General features: G+C 60.9%; 1 protein-coding gene across 2 annotated transcripts in view; it reads right to left on the bottom strand.

The window, feature by feature from the left end:
- Positions 1-17,741, bottom strand: part of NFIX (nuclear factor I X) — a 59,565-nt gene that overhangs the window by 799 nt on the left and 41,025 nt on the right. The window contains exons 2-7 of one of the 2 annotated variants that reach the window (XM_058525584.1): positions 14,268-14,330; positions 13,924-13,998; positions 13,429-13,549; positions 12,178-12,314; positions 9,190-9,312; positions 7,150-7,325 (exon numbers count right to left, since the gene is read on the bottom strand). In XM_058525584.1, coding sequence (XP_058381567.1) covers positions 7,150-7,325; positions 9,190-9,312; positions 12,178-12,314; positions 13,429-13,549; positions 13,924-13,998; positions 14,268-14,330 — 695 coding nt within the window. The remainder of the gene's footprint in view (positions 1-7,149; positions 7,326-9,189; positions 9,313-12,177; positions 12,315-13,428; positions 13,550-13,923; positions 13,999-14,267; positions 14,331-17,741) is intronic. The other variant, XM_058525585.1, reaches the window with a different exon arrangement.

The following is a 17,741-nucleotide window of genomic DNA, read 5'->3' on the forward strand; positions in this document are numbered from 1 at the left end:
GAGAAGGCCTGAGGGCCTGGCAGAGCCCCAGGGCTTGGGCACCTGGGGGCAGCTGTTTAGGGACTGAGGGGGCAAAAGGGCCAAACAGCCCTGAGCTCCTCTTGGCTTGTCCAGCTAGAGCCCCACGGGAGGGAGTGAGCCCTGCACCCCCAGGAGGGAGGATGCCCCCTGAGGGAACGAGGAATGTCACAAGCTGCCTGGGAGGCCCCCACCCCGCCCTGCACCACATACACCGGGGGCCCTGTGCTCCCCGGATTCTGTCCAGAATACCCCCACCTCCGCCACCCTGCAGCTGGGCTCCCCCCACCCTGCCCCCCTCTAATGACCATGACCATGACTTGGTGTCTCATGGCAGATGCAGATGGGAAGATGACATGAAAAGGATGGAGGGGAAAAGAACTCAAACCGTGAGAAAGAAAGTGAGACAGAGAGCGCAAGACGAGCAGAGTGGTGAGATGGGCCGCCCCCGCCCACCGCTGCCAGAAGTCCTGGCCTGTGGCCTGCGAGCCCCAAGAGTGCCCGAAGCGCGCGCGCGTGGCCCAGCCCACCCACAAACGGCCACCGCCCACCCGCCGCTCTTTCCTTCACGTCGGGTCTACCTCAGGCCTCTCCACTCAGATGGTTCTCCTCCCTTTGACAAAATTTGTCATTGGTTTTAAAAAAAAAAAAAAAAAAGAGAGAGAGAAAGAGATGAAGTAAGCCGAGGCCCAGAGCCCTCTCTTGTGCTTGGAACATCCAACCTGGGGAAGGAATTGGGGGGAGGGGAAGAGGAACAACGAGAAACCAAATGTGAGACTGAAGGGGAGGGTCAGGGGCTGGTCTGCTGCACCTTTAGAGGCCCCAGGGCCCCAGAATGGAGGTGAGGGGCAAGGCAAAAAGGGGATGGTGGTGGCGTCGCCTTGTGGTCACAGTTAATTTTCTTGGTGTGGAGGGCACAACGAAACAACAAAAAAAATCAAAAAACAAAAAAACGAAAAACGAAAAAAACAGCAATCAGGCATGAAGATGGCATGGCTGCGCCTCCCCGCCCCTCCCACCCCGGCCAGCACCCCTGGCCTGTGTGCCCCACTGTGCTCCCCTCCCGCCCCCCGGAGGGGCCTGGGCCAGGGGCCCCAGCTGGGAGCAGCGGGCAGGCAGGGGGGTCCTGGGGTGCTGGCTTATGCGACAGGCCCAGGAGGCCATGGCTGGGAGCTCAGCTCTGCTCTCGTCCAGGCGGGAGGCTCCGTGGCACTCCGGGTTGGGGGGCTTTGGTGGTGGGCGGGGGTGGGGGGATTCTTTTTGCAGTGGAGACGGTTTGGATGGGCTGGGGACGCTGGGCGTTGTGGTTTCGGTTTCATCGTCCACTTACAAGGTGATGGAGGAGTCAAGGCGGCGCCGTCTGGGGCAGTGCTGGTGGATTTGGAATCAGGCATAGGAAGGGGCACAGGTCTGGCCACTGGAGGCGGCGGCGGTAGCAAAAATGACCCCGGGACTTTGCCCTGGCCGCTACCGTTGGGCTGCGAACAACATAAATAGAGTGACGCATGAAGGCACATCACACACAGACACACGCCCCCTGCACGGCCGCCCGCTCGCTCCTGAGAGCAGGCGCTCCCGGTGGAAGATGCAGGATGGGGTCCTCTCCTCCGGGGCACAGGTGGGTGAGGGTGTGAGGCCTCTACTTGGTCTCTTGGGTGTTTCTCTTTTTTTTTTTTTTTTTTTTGTGGTCCTCTTTTGAAGTTGTGGGAGGAAGGAAGGGGGGTGTCCGATAGGTGGTTTGTTATTTCTTAAGGAACACGTTTTAGGTACCAAAACGTGCCACCTAGCCATACGAGCAGCTGCACCTACAACTCGCACGTTCTTGAAGACCTCCTCCTATGGCAGGAAAGATGCGCCAGCTGGCCCCTGCTGTCCCCCGAAAACGTGCACGTGCCTCCCTTCGTGGGCCCCTGAACTGGGGCTGGCTGACCCAACCGAGGACTGCAGGACCGCCAGCATCTGCCCCACGTCATGGCCCTAGGGGGGCGCCAGGCACTGGGGGGCTCGCCCTTGGCTCCAGCAGCCTGAGGACAGTGGGGTGCTGGCCTATTTGCTACAGAACAGCCGGAGAGGAAAATCCATCGCTGCCAGCTCCGGCTCCTGAGGGGTTCTTCGAGCGGACTTCCCTGTACAACGCCCTTGGAAGCGGGGGACACCTGGTCACCAGAGCCGCTCCTTGTCTTTTATTCCCTCTTGTGCCTCATACTTGAGTTTCCTCCTCCAGGCCCCATGCGTGGCCTTGCATTTGTCAGCCTTTGGGCTTCAGGGGACATAGGAACCACAGGGAGGGGTGGAGGCGCCTGGCCTCTTGCAGGCACAGCCTCCCTGGAGAGACCTCCCTGGAGCTCTGGCCAGTGCCCACAATGACAACCTACAGCCCGGGCTCAGGGGGCCAGGCCGGAGCTCTTCATCCTAAACTGGCTGCTCCCTGGTGGGGCAAAGCTCTGCCCTCCCAGCCACCCAGGTGTGAAACCTGGGGAGGCTCCTGTGCTCCTCGTTCTGTTGGTGGGCGACCCCTGCGGCACGCACCCCCTTGATGTCTCCAGCCAAACTGTCTTTCTATCCATGCTGGTTTCGCCTGGACTATGACAATGACTCCTAAGGGGTCTCCCCTGTGCCGACAGTGTGCTCATCAGCTCAGCACTCTGGCGCCCCACTCTGTCCCAGGCACTCTACTCACGTCATGTCCAATCCTCCCACCACGCTGTCAGGCAGTGGTTCTCACCTGGGAGCAATCCTGGCCCCCAGGCGGCACTGGCAATTTCTGGAGACATTTTGGTTAGACGACCCAGGGGGCGCTACCAGCATCGAGTGGGCGGAGGCTGAGCATGCCGCTCAACATCCTACACTGCACAGGACGGCCCCAGGACAGAGGCCGCTCAACACCCTACACTGCACAGGACGGCCCCAGGACAGAGGCCGCTCAACACCCTACACTGCACAGGACGGCCCCAGGACAGAGGTCGCTCAACACCCTACACGGCACAGGACAGCCCCAGGACAAAGGCCGCTCCGTCCAGACGGTAACAGTGCTGTGGCCGGGAAACCCTTTCACAACTGGGGAAACTGAGGCTCTGCACAGTTAAGTGGTTTATCCAAAGTAACCTGGCTGTAACTGGCGAGGCCTCGAATCCACAGCCACAACTATCTGACTCCAGGGATCCTGTGGATTCTTTCCATCAGGCTCATCAACCCTCTTCCCCAAACCCAAAGGAGCTCAGACTTCTCCCACCCCCCGAAACCTTCCACAGCTCCGACTGCATCTGACAAAAAATATAGTCTCCCAGGTGGGCATTTAATGTCCCCACAGTGGAGCCAGAGGGGGTCTTCCACCACTCATGCCTCTGCACTCCCTCTCCCCAAGGACTTCCCCCTGCAAACCGACCGGGGTTTCCAGAATGCAGACGAAGCAGTGAGGGCTGCACACTGGCTCCCTGCAGAGCCATCTGTCTAGAACACCCTTCCCACACCCTTCAAGGCCTGCTCAGAAAACAGTGTCCCCAACGTGGGGACCAGCCGGATTCCCTGAACCACCATCCATCTCTCTTGGCCCTGTTCTTCCAGGATGCTCTGGACCTCCACTGGAGCCTTGGAAGCAGGCTGCCTCCCAGGCTCCTGACAAGCTGGGAGAACGTCACCTCTGTGTGGCCCAAGCGTGCAGCACTCACACTCCACTGACTGAGCTGAATCGACCAGTCCATCCTGCTGCACTTGAAAACCACAGAGTCCCACGGACGGCCGTGCAGGCCATGCCCTTCCGAGCTCTGGCTGTTCCACCCTCCACCCTTCACCTCTAATGACCAGCACCGAAGTCTGACATTGTCCCTCCAGATGGTTCCCTTGACTTGATCTTTCCTGCCCACTCAGAGGCCCCTGACAAAAGCGAGCAGTGGCTGCTGGTCCCCGTCTGTGTCGGGCTGGAGACCCTTCGTGCCAGGTGTCATTTCCGAAACAGACCCTTCCGGCCCAGGCAACAGCACAGGCCAGAGAGCAGGGGTTTCCAGCTGTGCAGCCGCGGTGCTGAGACACAAGCAGCAACTGCCTTCCCTCATTTCCACGGCCTGTCTGGTTTCAGTCTCGTTCTTCCATCAAGCAGGAAACGGCCCGATCCCGACAGGTCACAGCCTCACTCTTCTCTAGGCCGTCCTGAGCTTGGGCCCCTGGGGGGCTGGGACACAGGGGCTTTCCAGGCAGCCCTTGCTCCCATGGGGTGGTCTCTGCCTCTTTCTAGTCCTGACAGCCTGTTTCCCCCCAGCAGGATCTAAATCGATAATCCCACCCAATAAAGCAAATCCCAGCCCAACACGGCTGGACATCGAAACTCACTGATTTACAACATTCAGTTTCTAGAAGCAACTTCCAGTCAGGCTAGGGTATCTCAGCTCTGGTTGGGATACAAGTTGAGGTTTTAAAAATCTCAAAGTCTTGTGATTTTGCAGTGCCTTAAAACTTTGCGAGTTAAGAGCTAGGAGAAACCTAGAGGCTGGGAGTGCTGCTCACTTTCCTCTAACAGATGAAGACGCGGGCCTGTCCGTTTCAGCGCTGGTAGTCGAGGCTGCGCTAGAAGCAAGCTTTCTGCCTCCCAGAGTCGCGCTCTCCCATCGGGCCCTGTGACTTCTCCATCACGTTCACTCGGCGGTCTCTTCTCTCTGCCAGAAATACCTCTAACCAGGCATCCTCTTTCTGCCCTTGGCGTCTCCACCGAGTGGTGTCTCCATTCCCCTTGGCCTTCACTGATTTGGTTCTTCTCAATCAGGGACTTATGCCGGGGTCAGAGGACGAGCCATAGGGGCGCCTGGAAACCTGTCTGCAAATTGTCTGTAACATTTTTTATGCATATTTTATGCATATTTTTCTGCCAAGATGATCTGTAACTTCAGATTCTCAAGGAGGTTAGACCTCTAGGCTCTAAATCAGTGGTTCTCAAAGTGGGTCCCCTGACCAGAAGCAGCAGCAGCACCTGGGAACTTGGGGAGAAATGCAGATTCTCTGCCCCACCTCACACCTGCTGCATCAGAATCAGGTGAAGCCTGGCCACCTGTGCGTTGGTGAGGCCTCCAGGTGACTTGTGCACACTGAGACTGAGAACCACTGCCCTGGAAGTGGCTGTGGAGCAAGCCCGGCCTGCCGCCAGGTCAGCTGCCAAGCCCGGGGCCTCTGGCCCTGCCTCATCCAGAGCATGGTCCTGTCTCTAGCCTCCTCTCAGAGGAGGGCCCCATGGAGCAGGCTTACTCCCCGTACCCCGCCACCACCTTGGGCACAACAGGCCACAGGAGGAAACCAGAGAGGCTGCTCTCCAGCTGGGATAGACGCTCTGTTTAACCAGGGTGACTGTTTGCACCCTGTCTGCAGCGTTTTGTCCATGGTTGACTCGGAGCAAGCACCTGCCTCGAGAAGAGAACCTTCTAGGCCAAATGAGCCCTTAATCTTGAACAGTCAAGTCAAGGGAGAGCCTCAGGACTCAGCTGTCAGGATGTCCAGGGATCAACTGACCCCTACTCTCACGGGTCCTGTGGGTTACGTTTGGCCCTTTGGGCTAAACTGTTCCCCCACGTCGGTCTCATTTTGATTCCAAACCCCAGCTGCCTCTGTAAGTGAGAAGGAAGGCAAAGTGGGGTCCCTGGCCATACTCCAGACCCCAGGCCCCTTGGGAGCTGGGACACAAGCTGGCAGCTCCAGAAGACTCTGCTGGCATCTCTGAAGAAAGTGCAATATCTGTCGGGGGTCACGTCCACTTTTCTCTCCATGCCCCTAAAAGTGGACAGAGCTTGTCCAGAGAGGCGGGCAAGTGTGCTGAGTCTGAGTGTGCTAAGGAGCTGCAGAGCCAGCAAGAGAAACTCTCGCAGGGCAGAGAGGGAAAGGAAACGAGGAAAGCGGAAGGAGGGAGAGCAGGGGAAGGAAAGAGGACTGGCTTCCATTACGGACAGCGAGGGCGAGGAGGCCGAGTGTGCCATGCCCCAGATCACCACACCAGCACTTAGCAAATGTCTGCGCTGCGCACAGCGCCCTAAGGCAGCACTGAGGCGAGTGGCTGAGGGCCACCCGCCATTCTCCCTGGGCTGCCTCTGGCATGGGCTTCCAAACCTTTTCCCCACCATGGCCCTTTGAGCATCCTCCTCACCTGACCTCTCACAGCAGGCTTCCAGACTGGAATGGCTAAGGGCAAGGGAGATGGGCCTTCTCATAGTGCAGCGTGCTGCTGGGGCTCCAGAACCTTCCCAGAGGTCTAGAGACCACCATGTCCCAACCCAGAGTGGTCTCCCAGGGACTAAGCAAGGAGTACTGTCCCACTGAAGGGTCACCTCTGGCCCACCACCACCTGGGACAATTCCTTTGCTGAACGGCCCCACGTTTCTGCTTGTCAGTGACCAGGCCCTAAGGCTTGCTGGCAGAGACGGGCAGTGGGGCCACAGAGCTCCATGGGGAGCCAGTCCCTCTCCCAGGCTGAGGAGCAGAAGGGCTTCTCTCCAGAATCGTAACCGACCAGGGAACCCCTTGTTAAACAGTCCTGCCAATGGGAGTCTCCATGACAGCCCCTGTGGAACAGGCCTTCCCTCTGCCCACGGCTTCTCCCAGGAATGACAATGCCTCCAGGGCACAGTGAAGCCTGGAAACATTCACGACCGTCACGACTGCGGAGGGGGCATTGAGCGGGCTGGGGCCGGGAATGCTGCTCAACAACCCACAGTGCACAGAACGGCCCCACACAACAGAGAATGAACATCCCCAAATGTCAATAGTGCCAAGGCTGAGAAACCTTGGTCTAGAACCTACCAAATCCTTGCAGCTCTGAGGTTTAAGGGTGTTAGGAGGTAAGGGGCCCGGGCCTAGGTTGGACAGATCAGGGTAGACTCCTGCTGGGAAACAGAGATCACAAGGAGGGCAAGGAGTCCGAGAAAGATGGGCCCAGCCGCTGCCCCTACCTCTCTGGACCGTGACGGACAGGCCCCAGCACGACACACAGACCCTTGCCCCAGACCTAGAAGAATGAGGTACTCGGCACCAGCTGCTCTCTGCTGCTCCAGCCCCAGGTGGGCTCCGGCTTTCAGGCTCTCTCCCTGTGAGCCCTGAGACAGACGGACAGACGCAGAGATGAGCTGTAGCGGGGCTCCTGGGGCCCTCTGGACTCACCTGTCCGGTGGCCTGGCCCGAGCCGTCCGAGCACACAAACTGCACAAACTCCTTCAGCGAGTCCTGCCCGTGGTGGTGGTGATAGCGGATGGTCGGGTGCGTGAAGTATGGACTCGACTGCTGGATGATGGACGTGGAGGGGAAGTGCAGCGCTGATGCTGTGGCCCGGGGGCTCCCTGCATGCACGTGGGCAGGAGGAAAAGGGCGTCAGGGCCCAGGAGACAGCCAGGGCAGGATGGAAGACGAGGGGGACTGCTGGTAAGGGAGCTGAGGATCCAGAGGAAAAGGGAGAATGGGGCAGGAGCGTTGCTGGGACCAGGGTGAAGAGAGTGAGGCACTGGCCTCTGGCACCAAAGACTCAGTAATCAAGGGAAAGAGTATTTTAACGCAATGTTAAAAAAAAAAGTCAAATTGGCAAACGAGAGCCCGCATGCCAGCTGCCTGTCTTTGTAAATAAATCTGATTGGAGCCAGGGCCAGGGTTAGCGCAAGGCGCACGAGGCAGGGTAGTGCAAGTGCATGGTTAGTTCCATCTTTTGTTTAAAATGTTGATATTTGCTCATCATATGTTTTTTGCAACAGTTTTATTTTTTAAAAATATTGCATCAAAGTATTATTTATTTTGACAACGGAGATTTTGGGTGTCTCCGGACGTTTTGTGCCCAAGGTGAGTGCCTCACCAGCCTGGCCCTGGTCCAGGGCTTGGGTGGGAGCCTGGAGGAGGGACAGAGGAGGCAGAGGGCCCCTGGGGCTCTGGATAAAGACACGGCCCTGCACCTGTGCAGGATGGCCCACAACGTGCACACACGCCCCTGCGTGAGAGTGGGTGTGCACCTCGCCACTGCTGCCTAGGCCACATTCTTGTGTGCTCAGCCCTTGCACACGTGTCCTCGCACACACAAGTCCCACCCCAGCGCAGGCCCCAGCTCTTCCTCGGCCAGCCGGCCGAGGCCTCCCCCTCCGGTCTGTTTCCAATCAGCTTGCTCTTGCTCTCAGTTTCATTAGGGGGCTGAGGAAACTTGGCTTCTCTCTGGAGTTCATAAAAACTGAGTGGAGCTGGGCCTGCTGCCCTCCCGCTGCCTGTGCAGAGGGCCCAGGCTCCCTGCCCCCACCTTGCCACCACGCCCTGCCCCAGTGCTGGCTGCCTCTGGGCTCCCAGCCAGGAGGCCCGGAGAAGGAAGCCGGGAGGTAAACCTCGCTGTTCTCCGTGCCCTATAGAAGGAGGGAGACGGTGGGCAGACACCAGGCAGTGTCCAGAAAACGTCCAGGCCTCTTTCTGTCAGATGAGTGCCAAGGGAGGGAAGGAGCAAGTGAGGGACTGGCAGGGCTGCAGCCTCAGCTCCACAACTTCCTGCCTGATTCCATCCCCCCCACCCCGGAACAGCGAGGCGTTCTCCCCTCAAGCACCCTGTCTCGAGACTGAAGCAAGAGAGCAGCCCCGAGGCAGCGGGCCGGCTCCTTTCCCTGGAGAGCAGTCCAGGAGTCACCATGGTCCCCTTAGCCTAGCCCTTCACTTCCGGAAAGGGGCAGAGAGGCCCCGGGAAGGGGGCCTGGGCTCCTGCGAGAGCTCTTGTCGATCTGTGCCCCACACCAACCTGGCTGGCCGGGAGCGGGGAGAGAAGAGCTGAAAGGAAGGCAGCGGGCGGAAGGAAAGGAGACCTGGGCTGGAGGAGCCTGAGGCCTCTGGAGTCTGAGGGCAAATCAGTCAGGCCTGTGCTGCACACGGCACACACAGTGTACACATCCACACACACGCACACATGCCCCCAGGCATGTACACGCCCATGCACACCCGTGCACACAAGGAGTGAGAAGCGGGGAAGGGTGCTAAGGAACTCGGTGAGGAGGCCCGGGGCCGGGCAGCTCTCAGAGGTGCTGCCTCAGAGCGAGGGCCGTGCCCATGCCCCCACTGCTGCACCCCGGCCCACTCAGGGAGCTTGGAGCTGGCCCTGGGGGTGGGCCCTGGCCCCTCCACCTGGCCAGCTGGCCCTCGGTGCTCTGTCGCCTCCCCCACTGCCCCCCCGGGCCCCCCATTTCTCACCTGGTCTGACTCCAGCAAGCACAGGCAGCGGGTGGTGAGTGAAAGCCATGCGCGGGGAGCTGCCCTGAGAGGAGAGGGCACTGCAGAAGTCCAGCTTTCCTGACTTCTTTAGAGAAGCCGGGCCTGGGGGAGGAATCGGCAACACAGGCACGTTTAGCAGGGCTAGGGGGGAGCAGGGGAAGGCGGGAAGCCAGCAGGTCACTCCTTGTCTCCTCAGCCCCCTCCCGGCTGCCCCGGCCCCACCATGCTCCCTCCGGCCTCCTTCGCCCGCCTCTGGCTCTGTTTCTCAGGCCCTGTGTACAGACGGGCCAGCTGTGGCTGCTCCTGACGGGAGAGGAAAACGAGGCCCGTGGGTGCGCCAGGCAGGGGTTGAGCAAGGGGGCCTATCTTGTTCTCCGACAAGCAGGTAACAAGCTCAGGGGGCACAGAATGACAAGCTGGGACGCAGAGGCAGGGAAGGTGTGCAGGAGGAGCCCTGGGGGGCCAGCTTCAGAGTCGGGGGCTCTGAAGATACTGAGGTCTGCTCCGGGGGGCCCTGGGCTGTGGGAGGCTCTGGTGGAAAGAAGCCAAGCTCCCTGCACGAAGGGAAAGCACAGCCACCCTTGGGAGGGACTGCAGTGGGGATATAACACCTGACAAGAGAGCAGGGAGGGGGCTGGAGGGTCGGGGCAGTGGCTGGGGACAGAGCTGGACAAGAAAGGACTCCCTGGCCAGGGGACCCAGCAGCTGGGCTGCCAGAGGAGGGCTCCTTTCAGGGCTTTGCTCTGTTCCTGGGGCCAGAGATGGGGTGGCATTCAGCTGGAGACAGGGGCACAGAAAACACCACATTTGAGCTCTGCCTGTAGGAACCTGATGCTGCCAACCAAGGTCACCTCTGTGCCCAGTGGGCACCACGTCAAACAATGTACGACAAAGGAGGGCGCCCGGGCCAGGTCCTCCAGGAGAGCCTGTCTCCTGTCCTGGGCTGAGCCTCAAGGCTGTGCCCAGGCTGGGAGGAATAAGGTGGAGTTGGGGCAGATCTCCAGAGTGCCATCTTTGAGGCACAAATCCCGTCAGTGGGCGTGGGGGTAGGGGGCTGCAGAACAGAGAAATAAGAGCCCGCGGAATCACAGAGGGAAGAGGTGGGGGAGGGGCGCACTCCCAACCGCCAGCAGAGGTGTTATCTGGCAGCAGCTGTGTGCCACCTGATAGCTGGCACGGTGGGGGGGGGGGGAGCGCCCCCACCAGCTGTGCACAGCTGTCCCCATGGCTGCATAGCGCCTCCCCAGCTGTTCCCTGTCCTGCAGCTGGGCTGCTTAATTGGCGATTTGTCGCAGCACAGGGAAACAACACGGTGAGGGGGGGTATCGAGGAAAAGAAGGGAAAGCGAGGGAGCTGGGGGTGCTGCAGAAGAATGTTGGGGGGCCGTGCACAGCAGGACTGCTGGAAGGAGTAGAAACAGCGGGTGCGAGAGCACACAGCCGGGAAAGGAGAGAGCAGGAGCCGGGGAGGGGAGGGCTCCCTGGGAACCAGGTCTGGGCAGTGGGCCTGGGGGCTCACGCCCCAGGACACAGCCGTGGACAGGCCCTCACGGCACACAGTCCTTGAGGAAGCAGTTACTGAACTGAGGTCCTGGCTGCAGAGTCTGCAGGGCCTGCTCAACTCCTTTTCTCTCTGCCTCCCGAGGTCCCCCAGGGAAGCATCTGGGCTGTGCTGGCCCAGGTCCCTGCTCGCCTCACCACAAGGAGACTCTGGGAGGGGCACCGCAGAGGCAGCCTCGCTGGTGGTCTAGAGCCCACTCCCTCAGCCCAAGGCTCGGAGGCGAGCCCTCTCCTCCTCCTCCCAGGGAGCGGAGGACAGAAGCCGGAGCCTGCATCTGGGCAGCAGGAAAGCAGGAGCCTGCCCGGCCCTCCCGCCTTGCTTCTCCCCAGCCTTGGCCCTGCCCATCCATGTGGCCCTTCCCGGTAGGGGCGCATGGGGAAAACACCAGGCAAAACGCCATCGCGTCAGACCCTCGTCCTCCTGCATCGGAGAGCAAAGCCCCAGTCCCCAGCCTGACCAGAGCAGACCCCACGCACACCCCACACACATGGGTCTGCACTCCCTGGCTCCAAGACACCCACACCTCTAGGACACAACAGGCTGCACCACCAGTGTGTCATGCAGAAGGATCCTGCAGCCAGCCTCCTCATACACGTGTGCGCACACACAGGGGCGCGCACACATACACTCTCCCTCTGTTACATCTGGGCTCTCCGTGTCTGCCCACACCTCCCGTCAAGACGGGAGGTGAAGGTGGGTGGCTTTACCAGGAGTGGGTGATTGGAAGGGACTGGGAGGACTGAGCTGGCTTGCTGCAGACCTCTGCCCTCTCTAGCCTCCCTGCTTGGTTGGAAGTTGACTCTGCTCAGCCTTTACGAGACTCTGCTCCTCTGTGTGCCTGGGGCCTTCACCCCAGCAGCTCTCTCGCCAGGATGAGTCTGTCCCCTCCCCAGGGGACACTCAGCAATGTCTGGAGACATCTGTGGTTGGCACACCTGGTTGGGTGGTTGGGGGGTGCTACTGGCATCTGGTGGGTGGAGGCCAGGGCTGCTTCTCAACACCCCACGGTGCATAGGATGGCCCCCCACAGAGAATGATGCAGCCCCCAGTGTCTACAGCACCCAGATTGAGAAGCTGCTTTAAACCATGATGACCATAGGGCTGGGGCCACCTTTCTAGAGAAATACCAAGAGGAGGTGGCCGAGGAGGCTCTGAAGGGGAGGGTACCAGAGGCTCAGTGCCAGGCCTCTGCTTTCCTCCTGCCATGCCCCTGGGCTCTGCTGCCCACTTAGTGACAGTCCAGCTCCTTGTCTCTGCTGCCTCCTTCGGCCTGGTCTGCCCTCTTCTGGAAGATCAGGAGGTGAGAAGACAGGTAGAGGAACTGGTGGGGGAGGCTCGCCAGATAACCTGAGGGGGCAGAAGAGGCTCCGGCTGCCCTGCTCTGGGTTGGCCCTGCGGCACCCATACCTGCATCCACGTCATTGGGCCACCCGCTGGACTGGCTGCTGCCAGCCGCTGGGGAGCGGCCTGTCCCAGGATAGAACACGTCGTCGACAGGGCTCTCCATTTCGCTGTCATCAATAGACTTGGGGCGCTTGGTGGTGCTGGGGAAGGAGGAGAGGGATCAGGTGGGCCCAGGGGGGCCGAGATACTGGCACCCAAACTGAGGAAGCTGTCCCGAGGACCTCGCGTGGGGAGCGGACGCCCGCTGACAGCAGCACTCACAGCACTCACGGCGTGCCCACCCAGACCAGCCCTAGAGCCCCCAAGCCCACCAGCCCTCCTCCTCGAGCCCTTCTCGGTCTGTGATACCATCATCCACCAAGCTGCCTGCATCAAAGAAGGGGGCAAAACCCTCATCTGCTTCTGCGGCCCCACCTTCTAGTTCCCATCAGCCCCCAAGGCCAGGGCCAGGTGAGTGAGGGACTCACAGGGGAGAAAAATGCCGGGGGAGGGGGGCATAAAACTTAACATCAAGGTATCACGTTATTTTATATGAAGATATTATTAAATACCAAAATACAACATTTTAATAAATCAAAATGAATGCCAAAAACCTCACAATGAGCCAAACATCCCAGTTTTTAAAAAAAGGACAAGGTCCCATCCTGCCCTGTAGAACTGGCCCTGACAGGGGCTGACATCTCCCAAACCTCTCTCCACTCCATCCCCCCCTCATGCCACTCCCACGAGGCTCAGGGCCTCCTCCACTCCAGCCTGGCAGGACGGCCTCTAACTGGCTGTCAGCCCTGCCCATGCACACTGCTACTGGAGGGTACTTTCTGGAACACACATCCCCAACATCTCCTGCTTAAAACCCTTAAATGGGTTTTAAGTCTAAACGCCTTGCTCTGGCCTCTGAAGCCCTCCGTGGGGGTCCCGCCAGCCTGTCCAGCCTCAGCTGAGACGGAGGCTGCTCTCTCCAGCTGGAGTGTCCACCCCAGGCCCGTACCAGCCCTGTATGGCTGGGCTCATATGTCACATCCCCAAGAGAGAGGCCTTCCAGGCAGAACTTGCCTTGTTCCACCTTACGTCCCCAGGGCCGAGTGCACAGCAAGGAGCTCAGGGAGTGGGTAGTAGGTGGGCCCAGGCTGCTCTAGAGCCGGCACCCTCAACGAGAGGTGACTTTCTGAAGCACCCAGGCGTCCGCCCGCAGCACAGCACCCGCAGCCCCTGAGATGGCCTCGGGCGGAGGGAAGGCCAGGGTGCTGGGCTTACCTGGTGGAAGGAGGGGAGGTGATGGACCGCCGCCCCAGGGTCACCTGGTTTATGTTGTAGTAGCTGGGACTCTCCAGGTCCGCCAGCGAGAAGTTGGGCCCTGATGCTGTCGCAACAGGAGCTGGGAAGAAGCAAGACGGTGATGAGGTTTGGAAGGTGCGGAGGAAGGCCCACTGAGGCCTGTTTCGTTGCCCTGAGCAGCTCCCAGAAGCCCCAGGGCGAGTTCACTGTGAAGGCTGCTGAGGAAACCTCCTCCTGGCCGTAGGTCGTCAGGAGAGAGCCGTTGGATGTGATTTTCTCCCTCCAATGCAGTGGAGATTACAGATGGGGCTCTCTGGACACCCCTGAGCCCAGTGCCAGTGGGCAGAGAGCATCCCAGGAAACCCTGTCTGCCCCCCAAAGACCTCATCAGTGGGGGCCACTTGGGGTCCAAGTCCCCCCTCCCCGCCAAGCTCTGCTGGGCTCAGCCCAGGCCCAGAGGAAGGCCTCACTTACTCTGTGATACTCTCACCAGCTCCGTCACATTCCAGACCCCAGAAGTCACAAAACAGTCCTGGAAACTTAAGTGCCCTGCAGAGGGAAAGGACATGGCAGTGAGTCAGGGAGGCCAGGAGCTCTCCCTGCCCCAGCCGCTGTCCGGCCCTGGGGCTCTATGTGGAAGAGGGCGTGGACTGCAGGTCAGCCCCTCCCTCAGGACAGGAGCGAGATGGAGTGGATGGACTGCTGAGTGAAGGAGAAGAAGCGAGGGAGGCCCGGTGGGACAGGCTGTGGACGGGCAGGGGAGGGCAGGGGGACAGGGCAGAGGGATTAGCTGGGCGCGGGCGGGCGGGGGCACTGACCGTTGGGCAGTGGTTTGATGTCCGCATCTCCTTGCTGGTTTGAACTATCTGATTGTCCGGATTCTGCAGAAGACACAAAGAGGGGCCTGGGTCAAGTCCAAAGTGCCCCACGAATGCCAGCTACACAGCTGCCCCCAGCCCGGTAAACCCTTCACCGCCCTCCCCCAGAGCCCAGGGAGCCGGGGAGAGGGGGAGAAAGTGCCACCGACACTGGGGCGGGGGCCTTCTCTGCGTGGGGCGTCCTGGGCACTGCAGGGTGTTGGGCAGCATCCCTGGCCTCCACCCACTAGGGGCCAGTAGCACCCCAGTTGTGACAACCAAGACTGTCTCCAAACACTGCCCCATGTGCCCTGGGGGCAAAGTCACCAGTGGGTGAACAGCACTGGCTGAGAGTCGGGCGAGGAGAGCACTCAGGAGAGAAGCCAGCGACCATCTCTTTGCACAGCTGGGACAGACCCAGGGTCCCCCCTCCTCCACCTGGCTCAAGCTCCCTGAGGAGCAGCCCCTTCCTCATCTCCCTTCATTAATTAGAGTGGTCCCGCCTGCCCGTGCCACCCCCACCTCACCTTTATGCGTACAGGCAGTGCCTGGCAACATGGAGGGGGAGGTCTGCCCTGACGCCGTCGCCCGCTCTGTGCCAGCCTGTCTGGGCTGTCTCATGCCCCAGTGCCACAGCTGCTCAGAGGGAGCCCCGAGACAAGGGCCCATTGTGTGCTGCGAGCTCACAGAGGGCTGGGGGCAGGGTGGAGTGTGTGTGTGAATATTTTGCTGAGCTTGGGAAAGCCCCCCGCCCCCGCCCCCCAGGTCCTCAAAGCTTTGTGTGCCAGGGGCACAACGGGGACCTCCAGAATGCCTGCTCGGGCACGACAGCTGGCGAGAGGGTGGCAGAGGGGGCCAGGGCAGGTTGTGGGGCAGGAGGAAGGCAGGCATTTAGTAAGAATCAGCTGCTCGCAGGGGGACGACGTGGGGGTGGCATCGGAAAACTGTGCCCTGGCGTTGGCCAGGGCTTTGCCTGACTCTGGAGCCACCTGCTCCTGGATCTTGCCCACCATCCACCACCCGAGGTCAGCCTGCTGGCCGGGGAGTCCGCCCCCCCACTGGCCTCACAGCTGAGCTGCTCACGCTGGGGAGTGACCAGCAAGGGAGTTCCTACGGGACTCCGCGGGCCCGAGAGATGGCGGTGGGGTCCCTGTGCCACTCAGGAGGAAGGGAAGAGCCCGAGCGCTGGGGCTGGTGGGCAGAACAGAAGGCCCCACCACAGCTCAGACCAAGTTCCTGGCCACCTGCCCAATGTGGCCACTGGGAAAGGACAGGCTGCCCCCAGGACAGTTTCAGGCCTCACTTTCCCTCTCCTTTACCTTGTTTGATTTTTTTTTAATTCCAAAAAATAATAAATCCTGTCACAAATCAAGAAGACAGAGGTTCACAGGGGAAGCCTCAGGTTTGGAGTGCTCCTCCCTTACCTCCCTTTGTGCTCAGCTCCGAGCTGCGCCTGCTTAGGGCTGGCTAACCCCACGGCAGGCCCCTCTTTGCTAGTGGCGCTCTGCACTGGACAGAACCCACAGGCCCTCGCGCCACGCTCCAGGAGGGCAACCTCTCTGTGCCACGTGGCTCGTCTCGTGCATGTGAATTTTCCTGTCGCACTCTCTACGTGGTCCCTTCCTGCTCTCCAGGACTGATTCAAGCCCCAGGTGGGTCAGGAGGGAGCAGGTGAGGGCAGAGGCAGCAGGCGGCCCACCAGAGGGCCTCCCTGGACCCAGGCCCCCAGCCGGCGGCTTCTCAGGGCCACCCTTTTCCCTATTCGTAACTCAGGGGGCACAGCCGCAGGTCCAGCGTGTGGAGCCCATCAAGGGGCACACACTACAAGCTCTGCTGCCCAGGGGTTCTGGCTACAGACCCCACCCATCCTGGGACCAACGCAGTCTCCAGCAAGCCCTCCAGGCCTGGGTCAGTGGAGTAGGGAGAGACGGAGGAGGCCCTGGACTCCACTCCATGGCAGTGGTCCCGCCCTCCGAAAATGGCCAGGTGGAGACGGAGAGCCACGCGCACGCGCACTCCCAGCCCAGGGACAGAGAGAGAACCCGACAAAGAGATGGAGGCGGGCCAGCGACTGAGGCAGAGACAGACGGGGCTCCAGGAGAGCACGACAGACAGGAAATCCTTCTACACCAGGACACTGCCCCGAAACATTTCTGCTGTTATTACCGCTAGGTCCATGTAAAGGACGAGCGGGGAGCGAGGAGCCGGTGTGGACAGACCTGCTGCCACGCGCCTCCGGGCGCTGCTCCGGGCGCTGCTGGCAGCCATTTTAGCCCTTGGCAGCCATCTTACGGCTGGCGGCCCCACAATGCCACCACCACCGGCCCCCAGCATGCTCAGCTCAGTTCCAGGACAAAAGGCAGAGACACTGGAAATCTGGACCCGGGCTCAGAGGCAGAGGAGCCAGCCCTGCGGTGGGGGCAGCTACAGCCAGGGCCCACTGTCCTCATCAAGCGCCCCCTGCATCCCCCTGCCCAGTGCCAAGCGGAAGGGGCAGGGAGGGCCGAGGTGGCGGGTGCACCATGCTCCACTCAGAGGGGGCCAAAGCCCCCATGGGCCATCCCCAGGTGCAAGGCCTCAAGTAGTTCAACAAGCGTGCACCCCTGCCCCAACAAGGCAACAGAGTCCTCAGGACAGTAAGGGACGTGACGGGGGCAGGCTCTTGTCTACCCAGTCAGCTTGGGGGCATGCCTTGGACAAAAGGGGGAAGGAGGCTGCTGGGCCCATGATGGACAGGCTCCCCGCCCAGACCGGCTTTCTTACGCGGTGGGCTCTTGGGGAAGCTGTGCCCTGAGGTCAGGGTCTGCTCTGGACAGCCCCTGGGGGTCAGGAGCTATGCCCCAGGCTGGCATGCCAGGGAGCACACCACACCCCAGCCCCTCGACCCCCCTCCCTGCCTGGGTTCCCTGGGGGAGAGGATAACCCCAGGCCTCAGGACAGGCAGGAGGAAGGCCCCTTTCTGACGCCCTCCCCAGGCCCCGCCTCACGGCTGCTTGGCTTTTCTCTGGCAGAATGGGGCTTATCAGAACCACCAGCTGAGCAAACATGCAAATCCACAGTTAGTGAGAGAGAAGCCTCTGCCTGAACTCTTTATCTCCTGTTCGCAGGCCCCACCGACTGCCCCTGCCAACGGCACAGGAGGAGACCTGACTGCTGCACAAGCCGGGCTCCCCTCTCCGAAGCCCCCCTTCTCCCCTCACCCCGGCCCAGCACAGGGTGGCTCTCCCCTGCAGTCCCTGCCGGGGGGGCGTGCATGAGTGAGCTCCTGCCACACAGGAGCCCCACTCCAGGCTCTGCTTTCTCACCGGGGACAACGGGCCAGCTGGTGGCCTGTGGGCCAGTGGAGGGAAAGGGATGGTGTTGGCTGGCACAAGGTGGGCAGCTGCCCGGCTCCATCTTTTATCCTCTCCCGCCCGGCCCACGCCCCCGAGGCTG

Source organism: Diceros bicornis, chromosome 30 (genome assembly GCF_020826845.1).
Source record: "Diceros bicornis minor isolate mBicDic1 chromosome 30, mDicBic1.mat.cur, whole genome shotgun sequence".
NCBI classification, from domain to species: domain Eukaryota; kingdom Metazoa; phylum Chordata; class Mammalia; order Perissodactyla; family Rhinocerotidae; genus Diceros; species Diceros bicornis.